Source organism: Vulpes lagopus, chromosome 8 (genome assembly GCF_018345385.1).
Source record: "Vulpes lagopus strain Blue_001 chromosome 8, ASM1834538v1, whole genome shotgun sequence".
NCBI lineage: Eukaryota > Metazoa > Chordata > Mammalia > Carnivora > Canidae > Vulpes > Vulpes lagopus.
In genome coordinates, this window is record NC_054831.1 from 3,196,294 (window position 1) to 3,218,335 (window position 22,042).

Sequence of the window (22,042 nt, forward strand, 5' to 3'; positions counted from 1 at the left end):
GGGTGGATCTGAAAAGCAGCAGGAGGAAGGTGCTCCCAGGGGAGCACTGGGTGCCCACAGGGGAGTAAGCGATGAAGACTGGTGCTGTGGGATCATCGGGGGCTGTCCAGGGCCCAGGGGACGGCCACAGCACCTTGGAGAAGGGGGAGAGGGAGTGTGGCCCTGGGCAGGGGCGGCTCTAAGGGAGAAACGGTGCAGGGCAGGGGGAGCCTGTGCACATGCTGATGGGAGCACTCTCAAGGACGGAAGAGAGGAGGAGGATGCAGGAGTGAGGGGCACAGTGAGGAAAAGTGCCCTCCAGGGGGGTCCCCTCCACGGGGGTGCCCAGGCCTGGGACATTTGGGGGGCTCAGTGGTTGAGCATCTGCCTTCGGCTCAGGGTGTGACCCCAGGGTCCTGGGACGAGTCCCACATCGGACTTCCTGCATGGAGCCTGCTTCTCCCTCTGCCTGTGTCTCTGCCTCTCTCTCTCCGTGTCTCTCATGAATAAATGAAAAATTAGAAAAAAAAAAAAGAAAAGAAAAGAAAGAAACCAATCAGGCCTGTCCCTCATATTTGCAGGGACTGGGACCGGCATACAAATGTGCTCCATATACCCTATATCTTAGTACTTAAAACTTATAAATGAAGCCAAGCACACACATTGTTGAATAAAACATGTCCCACCCTCCTACCTTAACAGGTATACCTTCCAAATAATCCAGAAGCCCACGTCTGGATTTAGAAGCCAAGGGCTCCTTGGAGGGCTGGTCGGGGCGGGACGGCCCAGCCCCACTGGCCTCCTCTGCTCCCCACCTGTGTCTGTCTCTCACTGGGGTTGACATATGGGCACCTGCCCAGCCACAGGCCCATGCTCTGACCCTACCGCCCACTGACGGCCTCCTGGTCACAAGGGGCCTGGGGGTCCACGCTGGTGGCATGGTGTGCTTTGGGAGGGTGGACCCAGCGCAGAGGCCCACGCAGGTTCTTTGGGCACGGAATTCTGCGTCTCCGGATCTGGGAGTGTGCTCTGGAGGTGGGGGCCCTGTGACCTTCCCACTCCCAAGAAGGGGCACAGTGGGGTGAGGGCCAGTAGAGGGCCCTCTGGGTGTGGCTCCCGGTGTGGGGGGGTTTGCTGTGAGGCTCAAGACGAGATCAGAACCCCAAGTCAAGGGGCGACTGGGTGGCTCAGTGGTTGCGCATCTGCCTTCGGCTCAGGTCGTGATCCCAGGGTCCCAGGATCGAGTCCCACGTCAGGCTCCCTGCATGGAGCCTGCTTCTCCCTCTGCCTGTGTCTCTGCCTCTCTCTCTGTGTCTCTCATGAATAAATGAATAAAATCTTAAAAAAAAATAAGAACCCCAAGTCAAGGATGAGCAGAGTGCCCGGCACATAGTAAGTGCTCCATAAAAGGCAGCTACTTTATTTTTTTTGTTTCTAGTCGTTAGGAACAGGATGAGGCATCTCCACCTTCAGGCCTCGGGCCACACACCCCAGATCCTGGGCTCGCAGTCAACCTCCCCTGCGGCTGCCTAGGCACTGCTCTCACCCTCACACGGCTTGGCTGCTTCCTTCCAGAAAGCCCTCCTTCCTCCAGGCATTAGGCAAGTTTCTGGTCCATCTTCAGTGGTCAAATGTTTCCTCCTCGAAGGAGTCTGCCTTGACCCTTCCCCTTCCACCCGGCCAGGTGAGCTGGTCTCCCGTGCCCACCCTCGCTGGGCCTGCAGGGCCTGGTAGGAAGCAGGCTCCTGTCCCAACCCGTGGATCCTGGACGCCCCGGGGCAGGACTCTGCTTGGTCGGCTCTGCCCAGCCTGACCGGCAGCCAAGCACCCAACTGATTGCTGAGCTGAGGAATTTAACTTGCTGTTCAGAAGTCCCTGCTGGAATGTTCCATTGAGATAAGCAAGGGTGAAGGTTCTGAGGCAAGGCAGGCGACCCTTTCTGCTTATCTCAAAGGCCTTAGGAGATAAGAACATTCTGGAAGGTGTCCCTCGGCCGTCTCTCACTCTGAGTCTGGTCCATAACCACGGCTCCGGCTCTGTAAGGAAGCCCAAGGAGGAAGGGGAAGCTCCTCTTCCCCACAGGTCCCCAGACGGGTCACAGGGCCACTCTTCTAGGGAAGGAGAGGTGGGAACCATCCGGGGCACCCTGGTGGCCTCTTCACTGGTCGCTTGGGGGTGTGGGGTCTGGGCAGGTTGTTGGCAGTGTCTGCAGCTACCTTGATAACTGCTTCGAAAATCTCAGAAATGTGTCTGTGGCAGCAGGTCAGGCATTTGCCACGTGACCCCAGCAAGGCCAACGGGTGGCAGGGTACCAAAGGCTGGTCTGCAGGGGAAGGAGCCCGCGGGCTGGGGCCGCCTCGGGGAGCAGAGGGCCCCTCGCACCGGGGATACCAGACCCGAGACTGGAAAGTCAGCTGGCAGGTTGGCAGGGGTCCTGCAGAGAGTCTCCTGACACTCGAGGGGTGCTCAGACCAGACAGTCCCCAGGGGCCCTCCCAGCTTCAAAATTCTAGGATTTTGGATTCCTTCCAAAAGGCACACGTGTGGCTGTGAACGGGTGTCCTCGTATACGTGGCCTGGTAAAGTGGCACAGCAAGGGTTCTCTCTGTTAATGCCAACGCGGGAAAGTTGATAAAATGCCAAGAGAGAAAGCTAAAAAGTTGGCGAGGCTCTATCGGGATCGTGTTAACGGTGGTCACATTAGCAAATTGCTTATGTACCATTTTTGCCTAATTTCCACGACAGGCAGCGCGATCCTGGCCTGCACAATGCTGTACACAGTGGGGTTATGGGCAGAACGGGCTCCACGTGTTGATCCTCCCCGTCAGGGACTTTCTCTGCGCCTGGGCCTGACGGGATGTCCGTGTGGGGATGCGTCTTCAGAATTGTTGATTGATTGATTGATTTTATTGAGAGCAAGAGCACATGAGCATGGGGAGGCACAGAGGGAGAGGGAGAAGCAGGCTCCCTGCTGAGCACAGAGCCTGACGCGGGGCTCGATCCCAGGACCCTGGGATCATGACCTGAGCTGAAAGGCAGATGCTTAACCCACTGAGCCACCCAGCCCCCCGCCCCACCCCATCTTCAGATTTAAACACGAGTGTGCAGGTTTCTCTCTCGGTGGATGTCTCTGTGGTGAGAGCATCTTACAGAGATAAAAGGGACATTTGGGATGCTCTGGTGAGGAATAGATGTGGAGGGGTCGTGACCCGGTCGTGACCGGGGAGCTCCCTGTGGAAGGAACTGCAGGCTGTAGGGGAAAGACCCAGCCAGGGTAGGAACTATGCAGGATAAAAGGCCTTGTGGGGTGGGAAGGGGCCAGGTTATTTGGGGTTGGACTGAACCCCGGGGCTGGCAGGTGGTTCCCCACCATCCACCAGCAGTGTGCCAGTGGGGAGCTGTCCCCCTGTGTCAGCTGGGCAGGGTGTGGGCTTTAGCTCAGGCACTAGGGTGAGCAGGGTTCTAGTATGGCTCTCAGGACGGCTGGCCCGTGGTGTCCACCCCTGCCCCCGAGGGTGCCCAGGGCTACGGATAAGATGGATGTCACTCTTGATTTAGGTTGTGTCATATGGCAAAGGTGAAGGGGTTTTTGCAGACGTGATTAAGGCCCCTCATCAGTTGACTTTGAGTTAGTGAAACGGGACATGTGCCTGGTGGGCCTCACCTCATCAGGTGAGGCCTTTCTAAGAGGGTCTGGAAGCAGACAAACTTCTCTGCTGGCCTTGAAAGGGTGAGCTGGTGGATGTGAGCGGGGCTGTGAGGGGCCACGTGACAAGGACCTGCAGGTGGGCTGTAAGAGCCGCGGGGGACCCCGGGAGACCCCCAGCCGGAGAACAGGATCTCAGTCCTACAACAGCGGGAGCTGATGCTGCCCACGACCAGCTGGGAAAGGACCTTGGATTCCAGAGAGCCTGGCCACAGCCTGTGTGACCCTCAGCAGAGGATCCAGGAAGCTGTGTCCCCACCCCCGACCCGCGGACCCTGTGTTCCACTCCAGGCATGAAGACGCAGCTCAGCCTCCGGTGGGACCCTCAGTAATACAATCTCCGGGCAGCTGGGGAGTCACGTGCGAGCTGAACGGACTCCGAGAATCTCTGCTCGGCCGGCCTGGCTTTCACATCCACGTCTGACTGCGGCACAAAGCCCCGGTTTGGGTGTCAGATGCCGGCTATTAACCATCTCGTCCCCGTTGCTGGCATTTACAGCTCCCTCTCGTTCTGCGCCCCATTCCCCCAACCTGCGGGAAGGTGGGTGCTTCACCGTGAGTGGGGCGAAGCCCATCCACGTTGAAACAGAAGAACGTACTCATCTATCTCAAAACTGGACCCTCCATCGTACGGGCTAGAGGCAGAGCATTACCTGTCTGCAGGTGGGGGGCTGAGGATGCCATTCGCAAGGGGGGAGAGCTCCTGAGTCTCCGAGTTCAGGGCGGCACCGGGCCAAGCTTGCTGGTGGGATTCAGGGGGGTGGCCACAGCCTAGAGGGAAGGACTGTGTGGAGGAGGGAGCCCTCAGCCCCCAAGGTGGTGGTGGGTGCAGCAGAGAGGAGCTGGTCCTGAAGGGGTGGTGGGAGGGACATCCCTATGGAACCCAGTGCAGAGCCCCCCATCTCAGCAGAGCCCAGCGTGGAGCTCCCCATCCCCACAGAGCCCAGCACGGAGCCCCTCCATCTCCGTGGACCCCAGCGCGGAGCACCCCATCCCTGCAGAGTCCAGCGCAGAGTTCCCCCATCCCAGCGCTCCCCATCCCCGCGGAGCCCCCCATCCCTACGGAGCCCAGAGCTAAGCCTCCCATCCCCGCAGAACCCAGCACAGAGCCCCCCCAACACAAGACCTCAGGGCCCCAGGATGGCAGTTGGGGCGGGTGGGAACCCGGGAGGAGTGTCCCCCTGAGGCAGCTCTAGGGACAGGAGGCCCCTGGGCCTGTCCTGCGTTGGGTCTTCGCATCCCAGGAGGAGCTGCAGGATGGAGGCAAACCTGGGAGGGCGCATCCGGGGATCACAGAGCGTCCTTGCTGAGGCTTCCAGCCAGGACCCAGGTGTCCCAGGCCGGGACCCCAGGACCCCAGGACCCCAGAACCGGCGCCCTGGCTTGCCTCTGGCTCTGGGCACAGGGCTGCACAAGAGCAGGCTCCGGGAATAAATTCATTTGACCAAAATACATCCTTTTTTTTCCCTGGGCTTGGAGTTTCCAGTGCAACAAAGATCCGTGCTGCTCCCAGGAAGGAGCGAGGGGAAACCCTAGGCTCTGAGATGAGAGGCAGAGCATGAAGCTGAGACACTCCCTGGAGCTGGGGGACCCCCAACCACCAGATGGGAGTCTGTCTGGCTTCCCTGGGGCGCCGGTGCTCCTGTGGCGGCCTCATCTTTCCAGTCCAGCCTCCTCGCCCCGCCCTGTCCCAGGTGACACATGACCACTGTGGACTTTGCCCGGGAGCCTCCCCTGGACTGGAGGAGGAGACCTGACCTGGGGACTGGGGGTTGGAGGACGGGGTGGGGGTGGGGAGCGGGCCTCCCTGGGGCCAGAGCTGCTGCTGCTCCTTACCTGTTTCCTGTCGGAGCAGAACCTCTGCGGCCCGGCCACCACCATCCCCACCAGCTCGTGGGGGGAAGCAGACCTTGCCCCGAGGCCACGGGAGGGAGAAAGGGGACACAGGCGGGGGTCCTGCAGGACCCGGTGATGACAAGTTGTCAGGCTTCCCGGAGGTGATCGAGCCGGGGGAACGCGTGAGTCATTGTTTCAATCTCTGTGCATTCGCAGAGTGTGTGGGAATGTGTGTGTGCATATGCAGGTGCTCGTGACTGCGTGTGTCTGTGTGTGTGTGTGTGTGTCTGTATGTGTTTGTTTCTGTGCCTATATGTGTCTGTGTATCTCTGTGTGTCTCTATACTTCTGTGTGTGTCTCTGTGTGGACATGTATGCACCTGTGTGAGTGTGTGTCTGTGTTTGCACGTACATGCATGCACGTGTGTGTCTCTGTGTGGTCACCTATGCATGCGTGTGTCTCTGGATACATGTATGTGTGTGTGTGTGTCTGTGGGCACACGTATACACACGTGTATGTGTATGTCTGTCTGTACCTCTGTCCTCGTGCACATAATCAAGAGGGCAAAGTGCAGGGTGGAGGGTTTGTTCCCCCGGGGGGCCGGACGCGCCCTTGTTGGGATCCCCCGTGGCAGCCTGGGTCAGGTTCCCGGAAGGAGATGTTTGTTTACACAGTGGCTTTTGGAAAAAGTCCAGCTCCAGGCCTCGCCTGTGAACTGCGGGCGGGGGAGAGGAGCCCCTCCAGGGATCGTCTGGGATGGATCAGGATGCTGTTAGCCCCGGCTAATCTCGGTGTCCCGCACGCCCCGGGGCAAGGAGGACAGCGCAGTAGACCCTTCCCTGAAACGCCCCCCCCCCCCCCCCCCCCCGTGGAAGGACTGGTTTGGACTTGCGATCCTTTCTTTTTCCCTTTGGTGGAAAGGAGATGAGCTGGTAAGAAATCGTAAGAAGCTCCAAATGAAGATGCTACAGAGGGTGTCGCTTCCCCTTAACCGTGACTGTCCTGATCCTGAAGACAGCTTTGTGTTTAGAAAGACTTCAGATGACCCCCTCTTGATTAAATTCTAGAGGCAGGGTCAGAAGTCACATTTTCAATTTTCTCCCAGAATAGAGGGCTCTAGCCTCTGATTATTAGAAGCTTACAACGTGTAATCACACAAAAAGTTAAACACAATAGTGCTTTCTGTAGTCTAATATATTACTGAGAGACAATTATGACCAAGAAAAAAGTCCAGTATCTGGGAAATGGTTTAGCAAAATGGAAAAGCTGTAAGAATGTTTTGTGGTCATTAAACATTTTACGTTGAATGCATTAGAACACACGCAGCTATGCGGAAAGCTGATTTTTATGTGTACTGTTGTTTTTGTTTTTTTTTTTTTGCGTTTTGGTTTTTTAAAGGTAGGATGCATAATGTTATGTTAGAGCTATGGGTTTTGGTTTGTTTGTTTTTAGGATTCATAGCAAAACAAAAACAAAACAAAACAAAAAACAACCCCAACAAGAAAAGAGGCAAAATGCCTTTCCTGGCTATATTAAGGGTGTGGGATTATGGGTGATTTAATTTTTTTTCATACTGACAACGACGTGTTTATACTTATAGCAAAATACTATTTTTAAACAAAGCGATGTATCGTTGCCAGAGGGACAACGTGCTGGAATGTGGTACCGTAGGTGTATTCATTCCTAGTCCACCTGTTTTGATTGATTCAGACATGTCTTGGGCTAAAGATTTTCTAGCCTTAAGAGCTTTATTATTCCGAGCGCATAAATAGCAAAGAGAACCTGAGGGGGTATCTTTAAACACTCGAGAGTGCATCGCTGTGGGTGTGTTAGGACTTTGTGCAAAATCACAGCACAAATCAACGGGCCACCTGCTTCTCAGCAGGAGCCTTAAGTACTTCTGGCTTGAAACGACGACGTAATAGCTTGGGGTGCCGCCGAGAGCTGGGACGGTCCATCCTTACAGGGGTTTCTTCTTTGTAGCGTGGTTGAGCTGCACTTGACATCCAACGCCCCGTAAGTTCGAGAGGCACACGTGGATTTGGCGCGTCGATGCGTCACGACGTGATGACCGCGCACTGTTAGCTGCCGCCCCGTGCCCCATCCTGCCTCATCCTCGCTGTGTCTTTCTGGCACTGACGACATTTAAGATCTACCGTCTCAGGGCCCTCCTGAGAGTATGTAACTCAGTAGCGCGGGCTCTGACCCTGTGCCGTACGTCAGATGCCCGGAACGTGTTCGTCTCCGAACGGGCAGTTTGCACCCTTTCACTGGTCTCTTCCCTTCTCCGCGCCCAGCCTTGGATAACCAGCGTTCTACTCTGTTTCTCGGAGTTTGGGGGAAAAAAGACAGAAAGAAAGAGAGAAAGAAAGAAAGAAAGAAAGAAAGAAAGAAAGAAAGAAAGGGCAGTTTCTAAGTTAGGGTGTGCTGTTGAGCTGACTGCCGTGGGCCAGGAGCCAGGCTGGGGGCGCCCGGGGGGCCACCGCACCTTGTGGAAGCGCGTGCTGGCGCTCTCTGCAAGTGGCTGGGACCGCGCTAGTGCCCCAGGAAGCCAGGGTGAACGCGGCCTGCTCTGGCTTCAGATTCTGTACCTTTGTCTGAGAAAGGCTGCCGGCCTCTCCGTAAGGGGGGGTGGGTAACCCCGGGACCCCTGGAGGTGTCTAGACCGGCAGCCTGTGTGGCCCGAGCCGGACAGGGTTGTGTGAGCATGTCCGTCCCACTCCTCCACTGAGATGGCCTGTGAGGCGTGGGCACCTGCACCCTCACGGCCTCCTCCAAGCATCCGTGCAAGGTGACAACCTTAAAGCAAAAGTGTTCAGCATTCCTTGGCCGCTCAGGGCTGAGCCACCTGCATGGAGCTGCTCCCGGGGCCCGCAGGACGTGCTTCTTCTGCTCAGCCTTCCTGCAGGTACCCCGGTTCCCTGCGAGGCAAGCTGCCTGGGGTTTGGCCGGCCGTGCAAGCCGTGTGGTGGAAACGGCATGTCCCCCCGACTATGGCTTTTTGCTGAGCCACTCCTGAGTGTGCTCACGAAATGTTTATTGAGCACCTACTATGTGATCAATGAATATCATCCTTGCCCTCATGAGAGGTTACAGCCTGGTGCGTGTGAGATGATCTTAATAAGATACTTGTGTAAAGTGGGTCTCCTGAGAGGTTACAGTCCAGCAAGAGACATAAGTCGTTAAAAAAATAGTTCTATGAGTTAAGGCAGGTAAAAACCAGGATCATTTTCATCAAGAAGAGGGATGGGGGACTGCAGGCAGCATGATGGCATAGACTTTTTTTTTTTTTTTAAGATTTTATTTATTTATTCATGAGAGACACAGAGAGGGGCAGAGACACAGGCAGAGGGAGAAGTAGGCTCCCTGCAGGGAGCCCGACGTGGACTCGTTCCCAGGACCCCAGGATCACACTCTGGGCTGAAGGCGTCGCTAAACCGCTGAGCCACCCTGGCTGCCTGATGGAAGAGACTTTTATCTATTTTATTAACTGCTGTGATGGGGACCGGGTATCAACAGGGTTGATCGGGTGATCAGGGGTGGCAGCCGTGGCAGGACGGCGGTTTGTGTCAGTAGGACAGAGAGGCCGGAGCAGATCTAGCAGCTTCCGCGGAAGCCGGCAGCTCCCCAGTGTCCGCTTCAGAAAAAGAAAACTTACAACACTTCATCTCTCTAATCCCCTCGGAAACATCAGGCGTTCACCCTGTAAGCATCATGCACGATGGCGAAACTCGTGAATCTCGCATAAGCAGGGGTTCCTCACGCCTTCAGACCACTCCGGCTCTGCTGTGTCGGGCCCCCTGTCCCCGAGGGCCAGCGGCAGCCCCGCATCCTTCTCTCAGACCCTGTAACTCCCTGGTCACTTCCCTTCTAGAACAGTCTCCTTAGTTGTTTAGGACTCAGCCCTGCTGGTTCTGGGACTTTGATCCCGAGCTGGCTCCTTCCCCTCTCATCCCTGCAGGCAGACCAGACAGGGGACAGCTGCGGTGGAGGGAGGGTGGGGGTGGGGACCCAGTTTGCTGCTCTCTCTGTTCCTCTTGGAAATTCCCTCCTTTCCTCCATTCCCGTCACCCGTGGGGCCCCCCTCCTGCCTGCCCACTGAGTGAGGAGGGAGAGGGGACTGCTCCCGGGACTGCCTGCCCCGGGGGGGATTTCGATGTCTTTTAGGGGAAGGTTTTCTTCCTACAAGTGACCCAGACCATGAACGGAGACAAAGTGGTGACATTCGGACGTCACCAGTCTGCTCCCAGTTTAACAGTGGGTCTGGCAACGGTCTTCAGGGACCCCTAGCATCCCCCCCACCCCCCGCGTGTGCTTGGCCATCATTTGCCCCCTGACGAAATGCAGAGCACAGTCAGGAAGCATCCTTGCCAAAGATAGCTTTTTTTTTTCTTTTTTTAAGATTTTGTTTATTTATTCATGAGACACACAGAGAGAGAGAGAGAGGCAGAGATACAGGCAGAGGGAGAAGCAGGCTCCATGCAGGGAGCCCGACGTGGGACTCGATCCCAGGACCCTGGGGTCACACCCTGGGCCGAAGGCAGACGCTCCACCGCTGAGCCCCCCAGGCGCCCCGATAGCCTGTGTCTGATCAGACTTCTGTTCCTACCACCAAGCTACAGCAAACACAGGGTTCATGGGACATGGTAACAACAGGGAAACAATCAGCGAAATCCAGATCGCAGAGTTGCAGGACAATCTGATCTCTCGAACAAATTAATTACAAAGGGGGAAAAAAAAAAGACTCCCTGCCTATAGACCGAGATTTGCAGATGGAGCAACAGGATGTCCGGGGTTTGCTTCACTCCAGTCTTCGGTGGACAGGGGCTTGGGGGTGTGGGTGAAACCAGGTCGGCCACAGCTCATTATTGTGGAAGGGCCGGGGGTGCACGGGGCCCCCTGGGACGGCCTCCATCCCCTCCTTCACAGAAATCTTCTGTAACAAAAGGTATGCAGGATTTACCCAAATTTATTTTGATCCCAGAGCTGTTTTTCTCCACGGCTTATCCCTATGGGGGCTGAGGCTTTAGATCTAGTGGGAAAGACTGAGGTTTTGAGGTCCTTGAAACACGGGCTTTGTCTTCAGATAGATGCTTTCGAAACACCTGCTCTGACCCACGAGCCGCCACGGAGAGAGCACGTTGCCTCTCGGGTGATTCTGGTGCTTTTGGAATAAGTAATAGATTTTTTTTTTTAAAAAAAGTGAGAAGTAATGGCGTGAGGGCAGCAGGCCAATAGGGTAACTAGCACACAACGGTTATTTTCAGGGTATGTAGCGCCTAGGGTGCCGTGGGTCCCGCCGGGCACCTTTAGGACGCTTCCCAAGCGTGGCTCACAGCACACCTGCCACCCAGGCACTGCTCACCCCACCCTGCAGGTGAGGAGACGGGGCGCGGAGTGGGGCGGGGGAGCCACCCAGGCCGCCAGCCTCTGAGCTCCCTTCTCTGCCTCCCACCGGGGAAGCGGGGCTGGGGGGTGAAGCCACTAAGATTGGCGACAGACGTTCAACCCCCTGCACGTGTTGTCTCTTTGCAGGGCATGGCACAGGCGGGAGGGGTCCCCTGCCCTGGGGCTGCCCCGGGCCAGCCCTGCGTGTTCAAGCTGGTGCTCTTGGGGAGCGGCTCTGTGGGCAAGTCCAGCTTGGCTCTCCGGTACGTGAAGAACGACTTCAAGAGCATCCTGCCCACCGTGGGATGTAAGTGACGCGGGACAGCGCGCCCCTTGTCAACCGCCCTGACGTGGGGCGGTTCCCACTGTCCCCTGGAGCCCGGGGTTGCGCCCAGCACTGCAGGGAGGGGATGAGGCCCACCTTGGTCAGACACGCGCGGAATCCAGAGCTCGGACCCGTGTCAGCTTAGCGGGAGGGTGCAGGGGGCAGAGGTTCAGGGGAGGGACCTCGGGCCCCCAGGGGCTGGCGTGAGGGGTGGTGACGGGGGCCCCAGAGGAAGGCCCCCTAGGCTCTGCTTCTCAGCTGCCCGACAAGCTGGCCTCTCACCCTGCCTGCCAATGCCGCTCCCCTGGGTCGTTTACTGAAGAGTGGCTCCCTTTCTGCCTGCTCTCAGTTTACCACCTGGCCTGGACTGGGGCAGGGGGGCGCGGTCGCAGGGAGGGAAGACCCTCTTACCCCACTTGTTAAAGAGGTGACGTGTCATGGCTCTCAGGGGGAAAGGGTCTTTGGAGCATCTGCTGGGCTGTCGGCCTCTTCACATCCTGCCTGGGGCTGGAAATCCTGTTTTCCACCGATAATAGAGAAATTCAACATGTGCGCTCCATGCCAACGCTCCTGGTGGGTGGCGAGCACGGCGAAAGAAGGATCCCACCCTCGGAGCCAGAACTTTGGCTTCAGACTTGGACTCCGCCATGGATGAGCCTTCTGCTTAGCACTTTGTTGAGTCCACTCATTCACTCACTCACTCATTCATTCATTCATTCATTCACTACCTTCTTCACTCATGTAGCAAGTACCTGCTGGGCATGGCCTCTGCCCAGGCCTGCACTAGGTGTGGAAGATTCTAGAAGATGCCAGGCTCACTGGACCTAGACACACATGCTAAATTTGATGCGTGCATTAGTTAGCCAGCTCCTCGGGAGCCCTCCAGTCTTCTCCGGAGGGTGATTCCCAGGAGTGCCCGGGGGCTATGGGGGTTGCGGGGATCTGCTAGGCCCAGACCCCCAGCACTAGTGGTGAGCCTGGCAGGGGAGGGGTGAGGGGCTGGTTCCAGGATGGGGAGCTCGGGGAGAGCTAGTAAAGCCAGAGGTTGGGGCTGGCTGAGGGGGCACAGGGCGACTTTCTCCATCAGCGGGAAAGTGACACGACTCAGCCATGATACTGGACTTAAGAAAAAAAAACACAACAAAGTGCTAAGTCTGGCATCAGGGGGCTTCCATTGAGAGCAGAGACCATAGAAGGGGGCCTGGCCCAGCGGGGATTTCGAGGGCTGTGCACCTGCGTGTGAACTGTGTGAAGCTGGTGTGAATCGGGTGTGAACCGGTGATGCGGAGCCAAGCTGAGAAAGAGAAAGAGCAGCTTCCAGGCCAGGCAGCTCTTTGGGGTCACATGGAAGACGAGGGCCTGAAACCTAGGGCTCGAAGGGCTCTGCTTGATTTTGCAAATGAGGTTTTCCAGGAACAGGGCCTGCGCCCGCATTTGCACGTCCTGTGGGCTGCTTTCAGGCCCAGGCCGCAGCTGGGCAGTTGCAACTGTGAGGGCTTGTCCTGCGAAGCCACAAATATTTACTGAAGACCCTTTGCCAGAAACATTTGGGACCCCCTGCTCCAGCGGTCAGCGGGAGGGCGCCAGTCCCCTGAGAGGCAGTGGGCGGCCACTGTTCAGGCTCCAGCGGGAGGGCCCGGGATGGTGGTGTGGACACACGGCGGGCCAGACACTTGGCTCTGTGGGATACGCCCTTGTTGGGTCCAAGGTGGGGGGCTGCAACTGGGACCCTCCCTGGGGGGCCAGAGGGCCTGATGCCCAGAGTCAGCGGGCCCTGGGGAGAAGGCAGGTGCTCTGTGTGGACGGGAAGGTCCCTAACTTTCCCAGGCCAGGCAGATGGTGCTCCCCAGCCTGCGGTAGCTACCGGGACGGTGGGTGAGGGCCTGTCCTGCCCACAGAACCCTGCACTGGTCCTTCAGCAGGTCAGGGATGAAGCTGTCACCCTCCCCCGCTCACTTCAGAGGTTCTGCTAGGCTCAAGATGTGGATGGAGCCTGGGCCCAGGTCGGGGTGTGGGGGGGGTCATTGCTTGAGGGGCAGGCCTGGGTGTGCTCTCTCCACTTACGGTTCTCTGCCTGGCCCCCGGACCACCCTCATCCTCCGGGGCAGCTTTGGCTGCCCTCCCCGCCTCCTTCCCCAAGCCAGGCTTAGGGCCCTGCCTCGGCGTCAGGGCTGGTGCCTTGGGTCTGCTTCCTGCCCACCATCCCCGGCGTGCATGCCTGTGTGGGCAGATTAGCATCGAGCCACAACCCTCTAGCTGAGTTTGGCGATTCTTTATTCAAGCAGCTGCCAGCCGTGCTGCTGGAGCCTACGTACTGAGCACCTACTAGGTGCCGGCAACTGTGCTGGGTGCTGGGGACGAAGAGGTGAAAAGCCCTCCTTTGCCCCGAGGAGCTAAATCCCATGTGGAAATGCTGGATTCGTCCACTTACCTCTCAGGGTCTCCCTCCCGCGCCTTAAGATGCCACAACCTGTGGCGGTGGATTTTACAATTAGTGCATCATTATAAAAACTAATAATTTTAATATCAGGCAGGTAATTATTTTGTTATTATAATGCATTTATCAGTACATTATATTCTATATTTTTTAGTAGTTATTATGCTATTACAGTTATGACATCACTACATATTGTTATAAAGGTCGATATTCCCACTTTTTCAGGCGAGGAGAGAGAGTAAGACCCTTCCTTTCGTTTGTGTAGATGCTTTTGGTTCAAAAGCCCCCTGACGGCAGACGCTTCCATTTCTTGTTTCTACGCGTGGCGTCGGCTCAATTTCTGGCTTTTTGTTGTGGCTCCGGTGAGCAGAGGAGCTGGATGCGGGGCTCACCTCCCCCTCGGCAGGTGGCTGGGGCAGTAAGGAGGGGGTGCGTGCCTGGGCCGTGGGCCCCAGAGACTCTCAGTGAATATGAGCCGAATGACCGACACGTGGGTAAACGGCTTGTTCTCTCACCTTGAGGTTGGCCCCTGTGGCTCGGGGACGTAGGCACCTCCCTGCCATGGGCTCTCCGTGAGAGGCTGGCCCGAGGCCGCTGAAGGCTCGGGTTCCCCTGTTACCGCTCAAGGTCATCACCTGCTGCCCCCGTCCAGTCCTGAGAGCAGGGCTGGGAGCAGGGGTCGGCCTGTCCCTGCTGCCTTCAAGCTAAGTCCGGCCTTCAGGAGGGTGGGGGTCGCTGGGTCCCCGCCAGGGGGTCTGGGTCCGTTGGAGACCGTGTGCGGTGGCCCCGCAGCTGAGGACTGCGCAGGCCCTGGGCTCGGCCCTCCGGAACAGTGCGTGAGCCAGGACGGTGTTCCAGCCGCCTCCGGGCACGACCCCGTCCAGCCGGGGGTGCCGGAGTCAGAGTCATAATTGGGACAGACCACCCCGTGTCCCCGACGCAGGGCCAGAGTGGGAGTCCCAAGTGAGTGCGGCCTCCTGGGGGTCAGCCTGCTGGGGGACACCAGGGAAGCCTTGGAACTCCCGGCCAGGCCCAGCCACCCCCGGCCACCACGGAGGCCCCGGTCCCACGGCAGCAGAGGGCCCAGCAGGGGAGGTGAAAGCTCCAAGCAGAGTGCTGTGACCGGCGCGGGGGCCGGAGCCACAGGGAGCTCCCCAAGGCCCCGCTGGGCTCCCCACAGACCCCTTGCCCTGGGGTCCCAAGGGGTCAGAGCCCGGGGAATCTGGTCCATTTCCCAGGGCCTCAGGGTCCTATGACGTCTTTTGGAGAAATGGTGACATCTAGCGCTCGAGTGCGTATTTGCTGGTTGGTGGCCGCCCCGCGTGGGGAGGACGAGGCAGCCCAGCGGCCACCATCACCTTCCTGCTCAGCCTCCCTGGCTGAAGCCCTGGGGGGCCTGAGAGGTGCTGTATCCATTTCACGCTCCCTCCAACCGGGACTGTTTATAGTCTCTCTCTCTCTTTTTTAAAGATTTTATTTATCTTCTCTGAGAGAGGCAGAGACACAGGCGGAGGGAGAAGCAGGCTCCATGCAGGGAGCCCAATGTGGGACTCGATCCCGGGCCTCCAGGATCACGCCCCGGGCTGAGGGCAGATGCTCACCCACGGAGCCCCCCAGGGGCCTCCCTGCATGTACTTATTAAGCAGGGGTGGGAACGAGTCCAAGCACCCTCCAGGTGCTCACTGGCCCCGGGGGCGACAGGTGAGAACACAGAAGTCTACGTGGGCCATTGGGTGTGCGAGGAGCGCGGAGAGGCTGCCAGAGATGGGTCCTCGGAAGGGAGCGGGGGCCCAGAGGCCACCCTTGGAGGCTGCTTGATGCTTGCAGACCTCAGCGGACACATAGGTGGGAAGACGAGTGATGCCAAGCGGGGACCGTGGAGAAGGGAGGTTGGCAGGGAGAGGGTCCACGAGGCTGGAAGGTTAGCAGGACGCAGGAGGGAGTTGGGGGGGAGCCGGGGTGACCGTGAGCACCTCCCTACACGGTTGGTCTGGCCTCTGAGAGGCCGATGGGGCAGAGGTGGGGATGGTTCTAGAGGTCCCCGGGGCTCAGCTGCATCGCTGGAAGCCCGTGGGGACACGTGGGACCCGTGGTTGTCAGAGGCCCCCTCCACGTCCCGTGGTCCGGGGGATTTTGTGTTGGGGCCCGGGAGTTCCTCTTCCCACCCGAAGCCTCCGCAGAACCTACAACGGGTCTGCAGCAAATTGCTTGTGACACTTTGCTTCTTGCGGGAACCACCGCCTTCCAGAAGCGGGGTTTGCTGACGCCCCTCTGACGCGTTTGCAGAGCCCAGGGCTCACGAGGGCCCAGCCCGAGGTGCAGAGGAAGCCCGCGCCCCCCGCGCCCCCGGGTGACGCTCCCCCTCCCCGGGCTCCTGTGTAGGTGCGTTCTTCACAAAGGTGGTGGAGCTGGGTGCCGTGTCTCTGAAGTTTGAGATCTGGGACACGGCCGGCCAGGAGAAGTACCACAGCATCTGCCACCTGTACTTCCGGGGCGCCAATGCCGCGCTCTTGGTATACGACATCACCAGGAAGGTAAGGCTCGCCTCAGGCACGTCCCCACCCTCCTTTGCAAGCTTTCTGTGCTCTCGGGCACCGGGCACGGGGGGGATGCTGTCTCCTGGAGGCCTTCTGTGGCCAGCCCGCGCTGGTGCTTTGTGGCGAAATCGCCACGACCGGTAGAAAATGTGTTCATGGAAGTCGGTCACTTCCTCCAGGAAGCCCTCCCTGATAACCCCTGCTCCTACAGCCACATGGTTGAGTGTGTGCCCCTCCACGGCGCGCTCAGAACACCCTGCATAGTGCACCACCGCCCATCACTCACGATTCCTTGGGTGCCTGTGGAATTGGGCCCTGGCTGTGCATCCGGGTAGATGCTGAGTACGAGTGAGCAGGGACCTAGAGCAGGAGCAGAGTCCTGTGGGAGTTGATAGGCTCAGCCTGGGGTGGGGGTGCTTCCTGCAGGACAGGAGGGGGGAGCGGGGATTAGCCTGGTAGGTGGGGGGTGGGGAGGAGGGAGGGCAGGGGAGCAGGGAGAGAGCCCAGGCTGGGGGTTGGGGGTGGAGGGTGGAGGCGGGGCCAGCAGGACACCAGGCTGGCAGCGAGGGAGGCGCCCCCTGGAGCAGCTCAGCTGCAGGGCGAGGATCCTGGCAGGGTCCCCCAGTCAGGAGCCAGCAATAGCCAGTCGCCCAGACTCCCCTGCACTAGGTGGTCCTGGGGGGCTCCGGGAGTGAGGGCCCCGGGAGCTTGGAGTCTGACCCCAAACAACCCGCAGCCTCCAGACTCCGGCCCTGTTAGGGGAGATGGAGCTGCGGCGTGGCCCAGGGCCCTGGAGGCGAGTCCCCCGGCCGGGGCTGTCGGGCTGTCGCACGGCCTGTCGCACGCCCGTTGGAGCACATGCCTTTGCGCCGTGCGGCCGTCGACACCCGCCTGTTTGCCGGCGTAGCTGGTGAAACCCCGCGCGAGTCTGACGCTGAGTTTTGCCGCCTGCCAGGATTCCTTCTGCAAGGCGCAGCAGTGGCTGCAGGACCTCGAGCGGCAGGTCCCCTTCGGGGAGGTGGTGGTGATGCTGGTCGGGAACAAGACGGACCTCGGCGAGCAGCGGGAGGTGACCTTCCAGGTAGCCGTCGTCCAGGCTGGGCGGTTTTGTTCCCGAGGGGAGGGGGGGTGACCCCAAAGCACACGTGTCCACTCATATGCACACCTGTTCCTTGTCCCCCGCCCAAGTGCGTGCACGCCCACACACGCCTGTCACACACACTTGCACCCACACTCACAAACACGTGTACTTCCCTTTTGGGCAAAGATTTCTGGTCTTTCCTGGAAAATCAGGTCTACAGGTGGCTATTCCCTGGTGGGGAGGACCGTGCGCACCCCCAGGCCAGCCCTCCTGAGAGCTGCCAGGGGGTCCAGTCCCCGGCCTGTCTGCCAGGGAGTGGGGAGACACCTGTGGCCGGCCTGCGAGGGCCCCGGCCTGGTGATCCAGGCTCACCGGGACACCACGGCCCTTCCTATCCCGCTCTCCCAAGCAGAGTTGTGTGGTTTTCAGATCTTTGTCTTTGTGCTCAACAAATTATTGATAAAGGGACAGGTGAGTAAATCCAAATTTCCTTGCCAGGAACTGAGTGAGGAATAGAAAATAAAGCTGTAGTGCTTCTGTAAATCGACCAAAGACAGAGTAAATGCCGCAGAGATGCACATAGAGTGCTGTGGGAAGTCGGAGCAGTGAGCAAGGGTGTCAGCGTGTGTGCAGGAGGGGTGTGTGTGTACATAGGAGGTATGTGCGTGTCTGTGTGTGTGCGGGAGGTATGTGTATATAGGAGGGTGTGTGCAGAGTAAGGTACGTAGGTATGTGTGTGGGTAGGCATGTGCCTGTGCATAGAAGATGTGTGTGTAGGAGGTGTGTGTGTACCTAGGAGCGTGTGCAGGTGTGTGTATTGAGGGTGTGCGGCATGTGTGTGCGTGCACGTGTGCGTGTATGTGCGGCCGCATCAGGAAAGGCGCCGGGTGGGCCCGAGGGGAGGGCGCGTGGAGCAGAGCGTGCTGCCAGGAGGGCAGGGTGGGGGGCGCGGGGTGGGCTGCAGGGTGGGAGCTCCCCACCGCAGTGAGAAGGCGCATGCTCTCCCGGGCAGCGACCCTGGCGGGTGGCATTAGGGATGGGCCATCATGTGGGGGCCAGCGGGGGTCGTTGGAGGAGTCCCGTGGGCTGGGGCAGGACGGGAGATGTGGAAGGAGTATGGGGAGGTCAGTGGGGCAGGGGGACCGCTGGGAGGCAGGGGTGTGAGGGGCCTCGGTGGCGGCGGCACCCCCACCCTGCGCTGAGCCCGTCCTCCATTGGGGAGGCCTGGTGGCGGGGGCTCAGGCACAGCCCCCCCAAGGCTGGCGCTGCCGACCCCCGGCCCCGGGGCCACCGCCCGGGCCTCTTCTCTATCCGAGCTCCTTCCAAGCACTGGCGGGCCTTGGGGGGCGGGGGGTACACGGGCGCCCAGCCCTCGGGGGCCGGCAGGTGCCTCCGCCGAGGCAGGGACAAGGCCCACCTGCGGCACAGCGTCTGCATTACGCTCCTGGCTCTCATTTTACGATAGTTTCACAATTAGAAAAAGCGCCGCAAAAGAACTACCGCAAGTGGGCGTGCGCCCTCGCCCGGCCTTCCCCACGCTCACGTTTGCCTCAACACAGAACCGCGACCCAACGGGGTGGCCTTCGGGCCGATACCCTGCGGACACACCCTGCTCAGACTTGATCAGGGTCCCCCCCTGGCCCCCCCGCAGCACTAACCCGTGCGGAACCCGAGCAGGGACCCCCAGCAGGCGGGCTCCCATCGGGGCCTCTCCTGCTTCCCTTCCCCTGTTCCTCCCTTCTCACCTGGTTTTCCCCACGTCACAGCCCACAGGTGCCAGGGGGTGGAGACAGGGAGCCCCTGGGGGGTCGCAGGGTGCTGGGCTCTGCTGCGGGAGCCCACCTGCTGGAGGAGGGGGAGCACCTCCCTGCTTCCCGGCCGGGCCCCTCCAGGAGCACCAAAACGCGGCGCCAGGGCCCGTCACTGGTTCTTGGGTCTTAGAAGGCCACCGAGTGTCCCCGGAAAGCGTGGTTTGTCCACAGCGGGAATTCGGTTGCTGTCCCCGCAGGAAGGGAAAGAGTTTGCAGAGAGCAAGAGGCTGCTGTTCATGGAGGCCTCCGCCAAGCTAAACCACCAGGTGACCGAGGTCTTCAGCGCTGTAGGTGAGCGGCGGGGCCCCCAGGAGGGCCGGGGTGGGGGAGGTCATCCCTCGGGCTGCTTTGTGGGGTCCGGGGACCCGACAGGAGGTCTCCAGGGGCCCAGGGTGAGCACGATTGCCAGGGGCCCCAACTTTGTGGCTCTGGGTGAAGGGCAGCTCGGGGGGGGGGGGGGTCCCCGGGCTGCTGGGCGGGGTCCTTCCCTCCCAGACCGCTGGTCCCGTCCCTCCACAGGCCGGGAGCTGCTGCGGAGAGAAGAGGGGAAGCAGGGCCGGCCGCAGAGGGGGGAGGCCGGGCTGGCTCGGAGCGGGGTGCCCGCGGGGCCCGCCAGGTGCTGCGCCCAGTAGCAGGAGCCAGGCCGTCCCGGGCATGCAGAGGACGCCCCCCGGGGAGCCCCTGCCACCGTCCCCGGCTCCGAGAGGTCCTGGAAGCTGGCATCCCGGAGCGTCCCTGCTCCCGAAGCCGGAGGGAATCACTCAGGAGCGGATCCGCACCGAAGGCCGTCTAGGGGCGATGGAGGGAACCGTCACCTTTTAGCGTTCGTGCGCCCTGCTCCTTGGCGCCCGGGCAAGCTGTACTTTCAAGGTCAAAATGACCCGGCAAAACGTTTTAAAGCAGGGCCACGATTTCTGCCCCGAGCCCACAGTGTACACTGGCCTCATTTAAAAAATAATAATAAATTAAAAAATATATATATAATACCCAACAAGGAGCATTCCCCATATAAAGATAAGAAAAAGAAAAAAAAACCCACCTCCCTAGTTCCTATAAAGATGAAAGTCACAGAAACTCACACACACTGGAAACATAAGATAAAAACCTGCACCTTTCTGGAACGTCCTTTGTCTCGACGGTTTGTGCGTAGCTCCTTATGTAGGAGACCTAGGTGACCCTGCGCCGGATGTCCCATCCCGGGAGCACGCTTTGCTTTGCGGAGCTGGAGTGTCCGGGGCAGCTGTCCCCACTCGGGCTCCAATAAATGTATTTTTTTTTCTCTTTAACAATTTAGAAAAGGTCTGTTGGATTTATGTTGCTGGGTGGGGGGGTAGGGGGGTTGTTGGCCCCACGTCAGGGGACACTGGTGCCCGTGCCTGCCCCGCCCAGACGGTTGTGCCCTCAGCTGCCTGGGCACCGGGTGCGGAGGGGTGAGGTGGGCCAGAGGGGACGGGGAGTGCTGGGCAGGGCGCCCGTCCGGGAGCTGGGGGAAGGGGGGCAGTGCCAGGAAGATCGCCGGCCGCCTCCGCTTCCCTCGGGGCAGCTGGGGCGGGGTTGGGGTGCCAGGGCCCTCCCTCCCCACTCCCTTCTCCAGGCTCTGAGTCCACCAGGTGATGCTCGTGCCTGGTGGGCCTGAGGACGCAGACTTTTGGCCCGTGATGCAAGTTGTCCTGCTTACATGTCTGCAAACATCAAACCGCTTTCGATAATCTGCCCGTCGGTGAGTCTGCAAGGTTGGGGGCTGCCCTGGCACGTGTTCTAGGAGGGCTGGTGCTGAGGGAATAAGGAGGCGGGCCCGTGTGCAGGCTGCGGCCCAGGCGGCCCAGGACGTTTCTCCGGGGGTGACACGTGCGTTTACCTCGTTCCTGCCTGCTTTACCACCAGGGCCCTGGTGGTCGTCCTGGGAGCTAAACCCTAGTGTCAGTGAGGGTGTTTCGAGGGTGGCTATATTTTTTTTGCGGGGGCGATGGTGTTGGTTTCCATCCTTGCAAGGACTGTGATAAGCCAAGTCTGAAATTTTAAATCCTAAGACATCGTGGTGCACCTGGAAAGGGTGGCTTTGCCGTATCAACGGTAACGATCAACAGCAGGACACACCTAGGGTGTCCTTTCACGTTGACTCTGAACTCCCGACATCCACAAAGGGTGCGTCCCCATTTCTGGGGGCTCCTCTGGACTTGGTCTCTGCTCTCGACCACCCCGCATGGGCCCATCATCCCAGACTCAGGCCTGGACCTTTGGTTGGGGCCCAGCGGATGGGGAGCCCTGGCAGCGGACTGACTGGGACACCGCCAGGCATTGGTGAGCTAGGTGAGGTGGCCTCAGCGTGGCTGTGTCCCCCCAGAGGTCAAGGCTCCCCACAAAGCTTCCTACGAGGTGGGGCCCTGGTTCCCTCCTCATCTATAGGGCCAGCCTCACAGGATCCTCACTGGAGGGAGCTGGGCCCGGGCAGACCCAGCGTCTGTTCTGGGGACTGGGGACAGGGGGCGGGGAGCGGGGGTGGGGGATGGCAGCCCAGGATCCAGGCCCCTCCCCGATGCATATTCTCAAGGAGCTTCTCCTGTGTCTTTCTGGACAAACACAGATTTCCCAAGGCTTCTCTTGTCATGATTTTCGAGAAAAGCTAAAGGACAAATACAGAAAAAAAAGCATCTGAGAGGGCCTGCAACCCAGACTTCCACTCACACACTGATTTTTCTTAAACAATGTCATTGGTGGCAGTTTCTGACTGTAGTTAAGTCGCATGGTTTTTCTTTCATATGATTATTCCCGAGTTGATGAGGTACGTGGGGTGTGAGTCCCTGGGGGTGCCCAGCTGTGTCCTCGTGCTCATGCTCTCCCCAGGCCTCCCCCCTGCAGCAGGGCTGGGGACCCCCTGCGCCCACCTGGTGGGACCCCCACTGCAGCATGTCTGGGGACCTCCTGCGTCCACCTGGTGGGACC

At 59.4% G+C, this 22,042-nt stretch overlaps 1 protein-coding gene across 4 annotated transcripts; it reads left to right on the forward strand.

Moving 5' to 3' along the window:
- Positions 1-5,463: 5,463 nt before the first annotated feature.
- RAB17 (RAB17, member RAS oncogene family) lies at positions 5,464-20,385 on the forward strand. Of its 4 annotated transcripts, none has more exons than XM_041767391.1 (7): positions 5,464-5,702; positions 7,504-7,536; positions 11,056-11,215; positions 16,053-16,204; positions 17,163-17,288; positions 19,297-19,390; positions 19,619-20,385. In XM_041767391.1, the coding sequence occupies exons 3-7, from the start codon at positions 11,059-11,061 to the stop codon at positions 19,729-19,731; spliced, it is 642 nt and encodes a 213-aa protein (XP_041623325.1). In that variant the 5' UTR covers positions 5,464-5,702; positions 7,504-7,536; positions 11,056-11,058; the 3' UTR covers positions 19,732-20,385. The 4 variants fall into 4 exon arrangements, with proteins under 4 accessions (XP_041623325.1, XP_041623324.1, XP_041623323.1 ...); XM_041767390.1 differs by lacking the exon at positions 7,504-7,536 and adding an exon at positions 10,788-10,897; XM_041767389.1 differs by lacking the exon at positions 7,504-7,536 and having other exon boundaries at positions 5,465-5,702.
- The last annotated feature ends 1,657 nt before the right edge of the window (positions 20,386-22,042 follow it).

Excerpts from the sequence above, each read along its gene's own strand:
- RAB17 (XM_041767391.1), top strand. The coding sequence starts at position 11,059 with ATGGCACAGGCGGGAGGGGTCCCCTGCCCTGGGGCTGCCCCGGGCCAG. Across the intron at positions 16,205-17,162 it reads TATACGACATCACCAGGAAG|GATTCCTTCTGCAAGGCGCA; the intron begins GTAAGGCTCGCC and ends GCCGCCTGCCAG. Across the intron at positions 19,391-19,618 it reads CGAGGTCTTCAGCGCTGTAG|GCCGGGAGCTGCTGCGGAGA; the intron begins GTGAGCGGCGGG and ends GTCCCTCCACAG.